Source organism: Theropithecus gelada, chromosome 6 (assembly GCF_003255815.1).
Source record: "Theropithecus gelada isolate Dixy chromosome 6, Tgel_1.0, whole genome shotgun sequence".
NCBI classification, from domain to species: domain Eukaryota; kingdom Metazoa; phylum Chordata; class Mammalia; order Primates; family Cercopithecidae; genus Theropithecus; species Theropithecus gelada.
This window is the reverse complement of record NC_037673.1, coordinates 59,425,110-59,439,741: the sequence shown is the minus strand read 5'-3', so window position 1 is coordinate 59,439,741 and position 14,632 is coordinate 59,425,110. Positions and strand designations below refer to the sequence as shown.

At 40.9% G+C, this 14,632-nt stretch overlaps 1 protein-coding gene and 1 pseudogene across 3 annotated transcripts in view; both read right to left on the bottom strand.

Moving 5' to 3' along the window:
• Window positions 1-14,632, bottom strand: part of IPO11 (importin 11) — a 238,648-nt gene that overhangs the window by 197,664 nt on the left and 26,352 nt on the right. For all 3 annotated transcript variants that reach the window (XM_025389459.1, XM_025389458.1, XM_025389457.1), the window contains exons 2-3: window positions 3,955-4,098; window positions 603-703 (exon numbers count right to left, since the gene is read on the bottom strand). In XM_025389459.1, the coding sequence (XP_025245244.1) occupies window positions 603-703; window positions 3,955-4,092 (239 nt within the window). In that variant the 5' untranslated portion in view covers window positions 4,093-4,098. The remainder of the gene's footprint in view (window positions 1-602; window positions 704-3,954; window positions 4,099-14,632) is intronic.
• On the bottom strand, window positions 416-514 carry LOC112627223 (annotated as a pseudogene).

Below are 14,632 nucleotides of genomic sequence, written 5' to 3'. Positions count from 1 at the left end.
CAAATGTATACTAATCCATTCCCACCACAGAGAAAGAATGCATAAGACCCAGAAATTACACCCAGCTGGTTCAGAGTTGACCCGGGATTTCCTTCTGAATGGCTTTTTTCCCCAAATCCTAACCTTACATTTCTGTTTCTTTTTTCTTGAGATGGGATCTCTCCATGTTGCCCAGGCTGGTCTCAAACTCCTGGGCTCAAGCAATCCTCCTGCCTCAGCCTTTTAACATGCGTAGGACTAAAAATAAGGGCTTTTGTTCAACATGACTCACTCAGCATGATCCTTGCAAGCAGAGGGCCAACATGACACACTCACACACACACACCCAAAACCATGAAGAAAACAATAATATAGCTGTTGATTTGTCATTAACTAAATAGAACATTTATTCAGTAAACACTTTTTTGGCATTTTTTAAAATATCAAACACTTCACAAATCATCCTTGCACAGAGACCATGCTAATCTCTATATTGCTCCAATTTTAGTTATATGTGCTGCAGAAGTGCTAACACATTTTTTTACATAAACAAGTACATTCTTACACCTTCCTGAATTTGGGAAGGATTACACCCAAGGAATAGAGGAAGTGATCGAACTTACTGAGGTGCTACACGTCTCCAGTAGCGATCAATTCCATGTTTAAAATACAGTACAGCAAGCCACCTTACATTTATATCCAAAGTGTGGTTTGTGAAAATATTCTATAAATAAAAAACATAATATTAGAATTAACATGGAATAAGTAAAAAGTATAATTAATGTACCCACAATAAAGTATGAACAGGTCTTTTTTTTTGAGACAGAGTTTGGCTCTTGTCTCCCAGGCTGGAGTGCAATGACACGATCTTGGCTCACTGCAACCTCCGCCTCCCAGGTTCAAGCAATTCTCCTGCCTCTGCCTCCCAAGTAGCTGGGGTTACAGGTGCCTGCCACCAAGCCCAGCTGATACTTTGTATTTTTTTTTTTTTTTTTGTAAAGACAGGGTTTCACCATGTTGGCCAGGCTAGTCTCAACCTCCTGACCTCAGGTGATCCACTCGCCTGGGCCTCCCAAAGTGCTGGGATTATAGGCATGAACCACCACGCCTGGCCTGGACAGATCTTTTAATTAAATTTGTTTACATTCTATCACTACATATATCATATCCACATTTATGAAGTATATACAGTTCTACAATTAATGTAAGAAAGTATACCTGCTCAGTTGTATGTTAACTGTTTAAGCTGAGTAACAGACAAGCAGAGAGTAATTGTACTATTGTGCTTTTAGGTGTGTTTGAAAATTCCGCTAGTAAAAAAATTAAATTCAGAAAAAGCAAACCTAACTATTTTTCAAATGAAAACCATAGCCCCACACATATTCAATAAAATATATAACTTCCAAATTAGAAAAAGTAGGCCCACTACAGCACAGATTCAAAGATTCTAAGCAATCAAGGCCCCAGGGTTGTTAATACATGCTATGAAATAAAACTATTTCATAGTATCCTCCTTATCAAAACAATTATGCTTGTAAATAAGCTTGATAAAGCTGTGCATGGTGGCTCACGCCTGTAATTCCAGCACTTTGGGAGGCTGAGGCAGGCGAATCACAAGCTCACGAGATCGAGACCATCCTGGCCAACATGGTGAAACCCCAATTCTACTAAAAATACAAAAATTAGCTGGGCATGGTGGTGCATGCCTGTAATCCCAGCTACTCAGGAGGCCAAGGCAGGAGAATCACTTGACCCAGGGAAGTGGATGTTGCAGTGAGCTGAGATCACACCACTGCGCAACATCCTGGTGACAGCTAGACTCTGTCTCAAAAAAAAAAAAAAAAAAAGTTTGATAGCAGAACACTTTTAAGAGACACAAAGCGGCCGGGCGTGGTGGTTCACACTTGTAATCCATACACTTTGGGAGGCTGCGACAGGTGAATCACCTTGAGGTCAGGAGTTCGAGACCAGCCTGGCCAACATGATGAAACCCCGTCTCTACTAAAAATACGAAAAATTAGCTGGGCGTGGTGGTGCACACCTGTAATCCCAGCTACTCAGTAGACTGAGGCAGGAGAGTTGTTTGAATCCAGGAGGCGGAGGTTGCAGTGAGCTGAGATCACGCCACTGCACTCCAGCCTGGGCAACAAGAGCAAAACTCTGTCTCAAAAAAAAAAAAAAAGGAGCTGGGCACAGTGGCTCACGCCTGTAATAGCAACACTTTGGGAGGCCGAGGAGGGCAGATCACCTGAGGTCAAGAGTTTGAGACCAGCCTGACCAACATTGAGAAACCCTGTTTCTATAAAAATATACAAATTAGCCAGGCATGGTGGCACATGCCTGTAATCCCAGCTACTTGGGAGGCTGAGGCAGGAGAATCGCTTGAACCCGGGAGGGAGAGGATGCAGCGAGCTGAGATCACACCATTGCACTCCATCCTGGGCAACAAGAGTGAAACTCTGTCTCAAAAAAAAAAAAAAGACAGATAAAACTACATGTGATGTGAATCATCTCAACTCAAAATTAACCATTACTCCAAAAAAGTATTCATTATGTTAATCCAAATAATAATAATGTTATAATTATACTATGTCTCAGACCAAAAATAACTCAAATTCCCAGAGGTGACCTCTCAAACCTTGTACAGGAAAATCTCAAAGCCAAAAATGACGTGGAAGTATGTCCTTTGCTATAGAAAAACATTTATAAGTTTTTGTGTTTTTTTTGAGATGGAGTCTCACTCCCGTTGCACAGACTGGAGTGCAGTGGCACAATCTTGGCTCACTGCTACCTCCACCTCCCAGGTTCAATCAATTCTCCTTCCTCAACCTCCCAAATAGCTGGGATTACAGGGATGCGCCACCACGTCCGGCTAATTTTTGTATTTTTAGCCAAGACGGGTTTTGCCATGTTGGCCAGGCTGATCTTGAACGCCTGATCTCAGGTGATCCACCCGCCTTGGCCTCCCAAAGTGCTAGGATTACATAAAGAATAAGATGTTTTCTTTACTATCTTTTAAAATCAGTATTTTTTTTTTTTTTTACCATTCTGTTACTGAGCCAAACAGCCAAATTTTTGTTATATTCAGAATAACAAGTCTGACTTTAAACAATTTCCCTTACAGTCACGACCAATATCTTCTTCAATTTAACAAACAACTCAAACTTTTTTAGCCAACAAGTTAAAATATATATGACAACTACTACCACTTATATTATTTTGCAAGATATAATAAACAATTTTGCTCTGATTCTATGACCCGGTCACAAATAATGAGTCAATTTTTAACCCAAGTGGGAGCTTTTGTTGCCCTGACCAGAAGCTAAGCCTCAAACACTAATCAGAATTCTCAATTTCTTAGAAGAAAAGTATAAGGAAGGTCTTCAACACAAAAATACTTCTTTCATTCTGGCATTGAGAAAATAATTTTGATTAATTAGTCAAAAACTTTAAACTCCAACAAAGGTTTGTTTAAAGCGCATATTGTTAATTAATTATACTACTTCCTATTACACCCAAGAAAGCATCAGATGTGTCAAGAGAAGGAAATTTTTAGATGAGAAAAGAAAACATTTTAAAGTGAAATACACAGTACACCTGACACTGATGCTGCAATGTGGAGACCTAAACAACTATGACAACATAAATTACCTGGGGTAGGGATAAAGACAAAACATGAAAGAGTGCCACCTCCAGTCCTGATGGTAGATACTTTCAACATACTAAAACTGAAAATCATCACGGTTTTGCCTTCTGAGCAGATGCTACACATACCTTTCTTATTTTTATATTTATCAATAAATATTTCTTTAACACCCTTAAGAAGCCATAAAGTAATAAAATAATGGCAAAGGCATCAGCAGCCAAACATTTGAATCTATTTCACTAAACTACCAATAAAACTAGGTTTTTAAAACAAATTAATGTTGTCTCATTTTATTAAAAAGAAAAGCAAACAATTTTAGAACAACTTACCAGCAACACTGAATAGAAACCTGGCTGTGTCTCCCACTGCTTCAGCTGCTCCTCGGCTGGTTTTAACACAGCAGTATCCTGACTGGTGGCCTGTGTTAAGACCTGAAGAACAACAGTGCTGGCACTATTGAGATCCATGGAAACCTGGCAATGATAAGTTAATATACTTGAATGTGTATATTACAATAAAAAATTAACAGTAAAATAAATGGAGACAAAAAGCTTTCATGTACTGAATTACTCCTATTCATCTACTCCTTCATGTTCTGCCTTTCTATCTTTTCTAAGTATATCCACACTCTTCCTTAAAATTCATAATCAAATTATTTTTGCTTAAATCAATTTATTCTTAAAGGAAACTCTCATTGTTCTATAAATGGAAGATAATAAATTGAGGGAGGTGAGACACACACACAAACTTCAAAGTTTCTAAATTCTAAGTAAGTATCATTATGTGCCCAAGACTAAGCATAATGCCTTCTGTCTTCGTTTTAAAAAGGAGACTAATAAGTGTTATAAAAGTATTAAACCATGTAGCAAGTATCACCTAACTTTATCCTTGACAAAATCAGAAGGAACAAAAGAAAACCGAAAAAGAGTTGCTTTGACTCATTTGTAAAGTACTCTCCAACATCATCTTACATGCCACCAGTGGTACACGTCCAAATCATTTTAAGAAACACGCAAAATGAAATGCTATGGAGAAAAAAGCCAAACTGACCTATTAAACAAAAATCTAAAACCTAAGTCAGAAAGGATCTTAAGGGCTGGGTCATCTAATCCTATACCACGTAGCTGAAGCCATTCAACAAACACACAATTTCTTGAATTTGTTGAATTCTCCAGGCTTCTGTTTCTAATTACCCCCAAAATTGTATACACAATTCTATACTTAGCAAGTATGTATAGTTATTCACAATATACACGTACAAAACATAAGGATTAAAACTGAAAGCTGAAAATGCTGACAGAAAATAAATCGTTCTCAGTGCAGGGGTGACAGGGAATAGCTTTGTACTGTATTGATATAGCTTAGTGATAATGGCTAACTCTATGACTGAAGAATGTTCCAGACAGTAAAAGTCTGAAAGTTATTAGCCTATAAAGAACATAGCCAAAGCAAATGGATTTCTTTGTTAAAATAATTATAATTAAATTGCAGTGAAATGGCAAGATCCCAAATGCTGATTCAACAAGAAATCTGACCTAGATTATCTTTTAGGGAAAATTAACCATTTCAAAACCTATGTAAGTAAAGCAGGGCTAATCAAAACCACAAAAATTTCACTGTACCATCTTAAGAAGGGCCCAATAACTAGAATCTGAAAAATACCAACAGTTAGTAATAGAGTTGCATTAAGATTTGATTTGATTTTGATTTCGTTTTTGAGACGGAGTCTCACTCTGTCACCCAAACTGGAGTGCAATAGCACACAACCTCAAACTCACTCCACCTCCCAGGTTCAAGTGATTCTCTGGTCTCAGCCTCCCCGGTATTTGGGATTACAGGTGCACACCAACAAGCCCAGCTAATTTTTGTATTTTTAGTAGCGACAGGGTTTCACCATGTTGGCCAGGTTGGTCTCAAACTCCTGACCTGAGGTGATCCAACTGCCTCGGCCTCCCAAAGTGCTGGATTACAGGCGTGAGCCACCATGCCTAGCCAGATTAAGATTTTTTTTTTTTTTTGAGATAGAGTCTTGCTTTGTTGCCCAGGCTGGAGTGCACTGGCACAATCTTGGCTCACTACAACCTCCACCTGCCAGGTCCTTGGCCTCCCAAAGTGCTGGGATTACAGGAGTGAGCCACCATGCCTAGTCCAGATTAAGATTTTAAATTTCTGTCGCCCAGGCTGTAATACAGTGATGTGATCACTGCTCACAGCAGCCTCGACCTCAAGTGATCCCTCCACCTCAGCCTCCTAAGTAACTGGAACACAGGCCTGTACCACCAGGCCCAGCTAATTTTTTTTTATTTTTATATTTTTTGTAGAGACAAGGTCTCACTTTGTTGCTCCGGCTGGTCTCGAACTTCTAGGCTCAAGCAATCCCTCCCAAAGTGTTGTGATTACAGGCATGAGCCATAGTATCTGGCCTAATTTTATATTTTCTAGCAGCCACGTTAAGTAGTAAAAAGAAATATGTAAAATTAATCTTAATATATTATATATGTATTTTACTACAGCCGCTCTGATTTTTATATATATATATACACACACACACACACACACACATATATATTTTTTTTTTTTTGAGACAGAGTCTCACTCTGTTGCCTAGGCTAGAGTGCAGTGATGCAATCTCAGCTCACTGCAACCTCTGCCTCCCGGGTTCAAGCAATTATCCTGCCTTAGCCTCCCAAGTAGCTGCGATTACAGGCGCGAGCCACCATGTCCAGCTAATTTTTTTATTTTTAGTAGAAACTGGGTTTCGCCATACTGGCCAGGGTGGTCTCAAACTCCTGACCTCAAATGATCTGCCCACCTCGGCCTCCTGAAGTTCTGGGATTACAGGCGTAAGCCACTGCACCTGGCCTAATAGTGTATTTGACTCAATATATCCAAAATGTTTTCACTGCAACATGTAACCAATATTTTTAAAATATATTGAGATATTTTACTTTTAATACTAAATCTTCAAAATCCTGTGTATCTTTTACACTTAAAGCACATCTCATGGCCAGGTGTGGTGGCTCACACCTGTTAATCCCAGTACTTTGGGAGGCTGAGGCGGACAGATCGCCTGAGCCCAGGATGTCAAGACCCACCTGGGCAACAGAGTAAAATCCCGTCTCTACAGAAAGTACAAAAATTACCCAGGTGTGGTAGTGTGCACTTGTAGTCCCAGCTACTAAGGAGGCTAAGGTGGGAGGATCACCTGAGCCCAGGGAGGTCCAGGATACAGTGAGCTGTGATCATGCCACTGCACTCCAGCCTGGGAAACAGTGAAACCCTGTCTCAAAAACACAAACAAAAAAAAGATCAACTGCAACTGAGTGTGTCACTTTAGATTGGGTATTCAGGGAAAGCTTCTGAGAAGTGACACTTATGACAGACATGAACGACAAGAGAAACCCATGCAAAGATTAGAAGGCAGAGTTCAGATAGGGAAAACAACTAGAAAAAAGGCCTTGGGATCAGAAACAAACTTAAGAAGGCCAATATGACTGACACTTAGTGGGAAACAGGGAAAGTGGCAGAAAATGAAGTTGGAGAAAAGGGCAGGAACAAATGGGGCAAAATAAGATGTCTAGACTTTTCATATAGGTATAAAAATAGACACAGGATAGGAACAATATAAATATATTGATGTCAACAGATGAATGGAGAAAAGCTCTACCAGAACTCATACTCATCTCACCCCTCCACCAAAGAAATAAAGATAAAAGTCACAGCCTTGCTTTGGGCTACTACTAAAAAAATCACTGACTACTATCAACCCTCAAAGCAATTTTTCCCTAGAGCAAAGACTGTGTGGAGAACATAAACGCACACAGCAAAGCAATCCTTATCCTCATCATTTTTCCTGTTCTAGTGGAATCTGCTAGAGTTTCCCATCCCTGCCTCCTTCCAGTACCTGCCCCATCCAGGTTATCCCCTTGCTTTGGCGCTTGCTCCTAAGAAGTCCATCCAGTCTCAGGCGGAAGAGCTCAGTTCATACAGTTTTGGGGCATCTATTTTGTGCCAGACACTGCAGTAGTTGTTAGGATAAGAATCAGAACAGTCTCTGTTGTCTACCCAAAATCTATGGGCTACTGGGGAGAGAGGCAGAGGAAGCTATGCTTTTTTTGTTTTTGTTTTTTTTTGTTTTTGTTTTTTTGAGACAGAGTCTCGCTCTGTCGCCCAGGCTGGAGTGCAGTGGCCGGATCTCAGCTCACTGCAAGCTCCGCCTCCCGGGTTCACACCATTCTCCTGCCTCAGCCTCCCGAGTAGCTGGGACTACAGGCGCCTGCCACCACGCCCAGCTAATTTTTTTATATTTTTAGTAGAGGGGTTTCACCGTGGTAGCCAGGATGGTCTCGATCTCATGACCTCATGATCCACCCACCTCAGCCTCCCAAAGTGCTGGGATTACAGGCGTGAGCCACCGCGCCCGGCCGCAAGTTATTCTTATTGTTAAAACAAATTGTGAAAGGTACGTTTCTGCCATACCAGTTGGCATCCAGAGTATATCTCCCACACAGAACCAATATGAGTGGTTCATCTAAATGGGTAAAAACCCAAAGCCCAAAGGTATACAAATGTGCCTGTAGTTGGAAACATAAAAATGCTCATTAAAAGAAGCAAGCAAACAAAAGAAAACTCAGCATCTTTGCCTGCCACTAACAGATTTCTCAGACCTGCAGTGACTTTAATTTCAGCCATACATAACAATTTTCTTTAGAATATTTGTATTATCTGTGTTTGTCATTAGTTTCAGGGCATTTCACACATACAATAATCTCAGCAAGTCTACTAAATGCCAACACATTAAGTAGACTGACTCTAAAAAAAAAAAACAAAAAGGTTTCAAAATTAGAGTAAAAACTGAAGAGTGTTTCAAAATAAAAAGGGTTCCCACAGTGAAATAATTTATTCAGGCATGGGTAAATAACCTATGTTAAAACCATTAAATGAAAGAACAGTTGTTGGGGAACAGAATGTGTTCCCAGTGTGTCCAAGTATCACTCCACAGATTACTTGCTAATTGTAATGAAGAAACAAACCTTTAAAATAAATAAATCCATCATCAGTCACCAGCTTAACCAAGAGAATAAATTCAGTTATCAACAACAGCAATACAACTTGACCTTAAGTGCCTCCTGATATGATGAAATATGCAGCCCACAGCCTCGCCTCTGAAACATCAAAAATGGTCAACATTCATCTAATCAAGATTGGGACTAACTTCCAGTTTAAAAGAATCAGAAGAGAAAGAATATTTTTGGAATGATGGCATGAGTAGCTCCACAGACCCTCTCCTCAGGGATACAACCCTAACTGGTGAAAATTATAAAAGGCTCAAAGTCTCTGGAAAATGTCTTAAGCTCATACAGCAAATACAGAAACATCTATGTGACAAATACTACTAAATCTTGATAGGAACAGTTAAGAATCTGTGGTTTTTTAGCCACAAACCCAGCCCTGCCCCACAATGTGAGAAAGCTCTACTCCAGGGACATACAGCCAAGAACACGGGGCTTTCTGTCACCCTAACTCCCAGCCAAGGGCTATGGTCTCTCCCCCAGATGGGTAGCCAGCTAGCCAGCATTTCTCACACACCCCCAGCTATATGCTGTAGAAGTTCTATACCAGGCAAACACAGCTAGAGGTCCAGGGCTCTCTTCTTCCATCCAGGCACTACTCCTGGGTCAGAAGCTCCACCACAGGGCAGCAGGCAAAGAATAGTGAGCCTCTATCATGCCCACAACAGCTTGCTCAAAGAGCAGAGGTACCACACCAGGATAAATAAAGTACTCAACACAAATTTGGCCGTCAAAGTATGGTGTGGTAAGTCAAAGTATGGTGCGGTAAAAGGAAAGCAGCTTTTACTTAAATGTTAGTAAATGGGAAAAGAGCCCAGCTCAAGCCTCAGAGGAATCATTTTGGTTTTTTTGCACTGAGCGAAGGGGTTTAAGAAGAAAAACTTGGTATAAGAAACACACGGGAGAGGTGCAGGAGGGTACAGGTCCGCATGCCATATGTATGTATGTATGTGAGAAGACTCACATACATGTCACCCTGTCTTGCTCTGTCACCCAGGCTGGAGTGCAGTGGCGCAATCTGAGCTCACTGCAACCTCTGCCTCCTGGGCTCAAGCGATTCTTGTGCCTCAGCCACCCAAGTAGCTGCGATTACACGTGTGCGCCACCAAGCCTGGCTAACTTTTGTATTTTTAATAGAGCTGGGGTTTCGCATGATGGCCAGGCTGGTTTCAAACTCCTGGCCTCAAGTAATTCACCTACCTCAGCCTCCCAAAGTGCTGGGAATACAAGTGTGAGCCACTGCGTCTGCTCTGCACACCTTGCTAATGGCTATCTTGAGTAAGCTGGTGGTATAGCTGGCATCATCTTGATTTCAGCCTGGTGGTGGTAGACCATCTGTAACTCTTCCTAAGCAGGAGAATTCCACAGCTGAGTCCCTATGTCTCATTTGTTTTAAAGTTAGCCCCTGGAAAAATCGCTTGAACTCAGGAGGTAGAGACTGCAGTGAGCCGAGATCACACCACTGCACTCCAACCTGGGTGACAGAGCAAGACTTCGTCTCAAAAAAAAAAACTCCTGGAATTTCTAAGCAAGTGCACAGTTAGATGAGTACTGTACACAGGAATGCCTGGTGGGAAAGGAAGGAAAATGAAGAGTTTTAAAATATACTGTAAGGCCCAGATGTGGTAGCTCACACCTGTAATGCCAGCACTTTGGGAGGTCGAGGTGGGAGGATTACTTGGGGCTAGGAGTTCAAGACTAGCCTAGCCAACATAGCAAACCCCATCTCTACTAAAAATGGAAAAAATTAGCCAGGCATACCGTGCCATGTGCCTGTAGTCCCAGCTCCTCAGGAGGTTGAGGCAAAAGAATCACTTGAACCCAGGTGGTGGAAGTTGCAGTGGGGAAAGCGCACCACCGCACTGCAGCCTGGGTGACAGAGGAGACTGTCTCAAAATACAAAATAAGGTCGGGCACAGTGGCTCCCGTGGCTCACACCTTTAATCCCAGCACTTTTGGAGGCTGAGGTGGGAGAATCACCTGAGGTCAGGAGTTCAAGAACAGCCTGGCTAACATAGTGAAACCCCATTTCTACTAAAATTCAAAAAATTAGCTGGACGTGGTGGTGCATGCCTGTAATCCCAGCTACTTGGGAGGCTGAGGCAGGGGAATCGCTTGAACCGGGGAGGCAGAGGTTGCAGTGAGCCGAGAATGCACTACTGCACTCCAGCCTGGCGACAAAGCAAGGCTCTCTCTCAAAAATAAAAATAAAAATAAAAATAAATAATTAAATTAAATTAAATTAAATACATTGCTAGACTACTTTCTGAGATTAAGGGGCCTGGCATGGTAGCTCATACCTGTAATCCCAGCATGTTGGGAGGCTGAGGTGAGCAGTTCGCCTGAGCTCAGGAGTTCAAGACCAGCCTCGGTAATATGGCAAAAACCCACCTCTACTAAAAATACAAAAGATTAGTCAGATGTGGTGGCTGGCACATGCCTGTGGTCCCAGCTACTTGGGAGGCTGAGGTGAGAGGACTGCTTGAGCCCTGGAGGTCAAGGCTGCAGTGATATAAGATTGTGCCACTGCACTCCAGCATGGGTGACAGAGGAAGACTCTGTCTCAAAAATAAAAATAAAAAATAAAAAATAAAATAAAAAGATTAAGAAGGGAAAAAATTTTAAATGCATTTTAAAGCTGGGATTCTGAGTTACAATAACATTTGGAGACTTTAATACTCCATTTCCAATAACAGAACACTAAGAAGATGATCAACAAGGAAATACAAGCCTAGAACCACATTACTCACAAACAAGACCCAAAAGACATTTACAGAATATTCCACTCAACAAAAGAAAAATACACATATTTTTCTCAAGTACACATGGAACATTCTCCAGGACAGACCATATGCTAGGCCACAAAACAAGCCTCAGTAAATTTAAAAGAACTGAAATCATACAAATATGTTCTCTGATCATAATCAATAACAGAGACATACAAAAACTTCACAAATATGTGGAAATGAAAAAAGTCGCTCCTATATAACCAACAACTCAAATAAATCACAGGGAAATGAGAAAATATTTTGAAATGAATGAAAATGGAGACACAGTATACCAAAACTTCCGAGATGTAGTCAGAATGAGATGTAGATTAGACGGACTTTTATAGCTGTGTGTAAATGCCTATACAGTTCTCCCTCAGTATATGAGGGGGGACTGGTTCCAGGACTACCTGCAGATGCAAAAATCCAAGGATGCCCAGGTCCCCTATATTAAATGACATAGTAGTATTTTCATATAATACATGCATATCCTTCCATATACTTTAACTCACCTCTAGATTACTTATAATACCTAATATAAATGCTATGTAAATAGTTGCTATACTGTATTTTGTTGTTGTTCTACTATTTATGTTAATCTTTTTGAATATTTTCAACATGACATTGGTTAAACCTGCATATGCAGAACCTGCAAATTAGAGACTTAAATGTTAGACCTAATACCATAAAAACCCTAGAAGAAAACCTAGGTAATACCATTCAGGATACAGGCATGGGCAAGGACTTCATGTCTAAAACACCAAAAGCAAGGGCAACTAAAGCCAAAATTGACAAATGGGATCTAATTAAACTAAAGAGCTTCTGCACAGCAAAGAAACTACCATCAGAGAGAACAGGCAACCTACAGAATGGGAGAAAATTTTTGCAATCTACTCATCTGACAAAGGGCTAATATCCAGAACCTACAAAGAACTCAAACAAATTTACAAGAAAAAAACAACCCCATCAAAAAGTGGGCAAAGGATATGAACAGACATTTCTCAAAATAAGACATTCATACAGCCAACAGACACATGAAAAAATGCTCATCACTGGCCATCAGAGAAATGCAAATCAAAACCACAATGAGATACCATCTCACACCAGTTAGAATGGCAATCCTTAAAAAGTCAGGAAACAACAGGTGCTGGAGAGGATGTGGAGAAATAGGAACACTTTTACACTGTTGGTGGGATTGTAAACTAGTTCAACCATTATGGAAAACAGTATGGCGATTCCTCAAGGATCTAGAACTAGAAGTACCATATGACCCAGCCATCCCATTACTGGGGATATACCCAAAGGATTATAAATCATGCTGCTATAAAGACACATGCACACGTATGTTTATTGTGGCATTATTCACAATAGCAAAGACTTGGAATCAACCCAAATGTCCATCAGTGACAGACTGGATTAAGAAAATGTGGCACATATACACCATGGAATACTATGCAGCCATAAAAAAGGATGAGTTTGTGTCCTTTGTAGGGACATGGATGCAGCTGGAAACCATCATTCTCAGCAAACTATCACAAGAACAGAAAACCAAACAACGCATGTTCTCACTCATAGGTGGGAACTGAACAATGAGATCACTTGGACTCGGGAAGGGGAACATCATACACAGGGGCCTATCATGGGGAGGGGGGAGGGGGGAAGGATTGCATTGGGAGTTATACCTGATGTAAATGACGAGTTGATGGGTGCAGCACGCCAACATGGCACGAGTATACATATGTAACAAACCTGCATGTTATCCACATGTACCCTAGAACTTAAAGTATTAAAAAAAAAAAAAAAGCATGGAGAGCTGGCTGTACTTTTTTTTTTTTTTTTGAGACAGGGTCTCACTCTGTTGCCCAGGCTGGAGTACAGTGGCGCAATCTCAGCTCACTTGCAACCTCCGCCACCCGGGTTCAAGTGATTCTCCTGCCTCAGCCTCCTGAGTAGATGGGACTACGGGGTGCACCACCACGCCTAGCTAATTTTTGTATTTTTAATAGAGATGGGGTTTCACTATGTTGGCCAGGCTGGTTTCGAACTCCCGACCTCGTGATCCACCCACCTTGGCCTCCCCAAGTGCTGGAATTACAGGTGTAAGCCACCACGCCCGGCCTATCTTCTTTTTTTAAATAAAAGATTTTGGCCAGATGCAGTGGCTCACACCTGCAATCCCAACACTTTGGGAGGCGAAGAGAGTAGGATCACTTGAGCCCAGGTGTTTATGACCAGTTTAGTGAACACAGCAAGAACCTGTCGCTACAAAAAATTTAAATTAGCCAGGCATGATGGCACATACTTAATGTCCCAGCTACTCAGGAAGCTGAGGCAGAAGGATCACTTGAGCCCAGGAGGTTGAGGCTACAGTGAGCCATGATTGTGTCACTGCACTCCAGCCTGGGTGACAGAGCAAGATCTCAAAAAAATAAAAATTAAAACTTCACCAAATGACGCTATCACGAAAGTGAAGACAACCCACAGAAGGAGAGAAAATACTTGCCAACCATATACCTGATAAGGGAATTGAATCCAGAATACATAAAGAACTTTTATACAACCCAATAATAAAAAGATAAATAACCCAATTTAAAAATAGGCAAAGGATTTTAAAAGGTGGTTAAAGAAGGTGCAAAAATGGTCAGTAAGTATATGAAAAGATGCTCAACATCATTAGCAATTATGGCAACACAAATCAAAACCACAATGAGGCTGGACAAGGTGGCTCACGCCTATAATCCCAGCACTTTTGGAGGCCAAGGCTGATGGACTGCTTGAGCCTCAGGAGTTCAAGACCAACCTGGGCAACATGGCAAAACTCCATCTGTATTAAAACAATTTAAATTTAAATTAAAAAAAAAAAAAAACACGGTATCACACGCACTACTACTGCAATAATCAAAAAGATAATGATCCAATCAATGGTGTCCAGCTTTTTAAAAAAAGATAATGAGGCATCAGTAAGGAGAAACTGCAACCCTCAGGCATTGCTGGTGCGAATGTAAAGTGGCCACTTTGGAAGTACGGCAGATCCTTAAAATGTTAAACACAGACTAACATACAACATAACAATTCTACCTTTGGACATATACTCAAGAGACATGAATATGTCCATACAAAAACTCATACACAGATATTCACTGCAACATTATTCATAGTAGACAAAA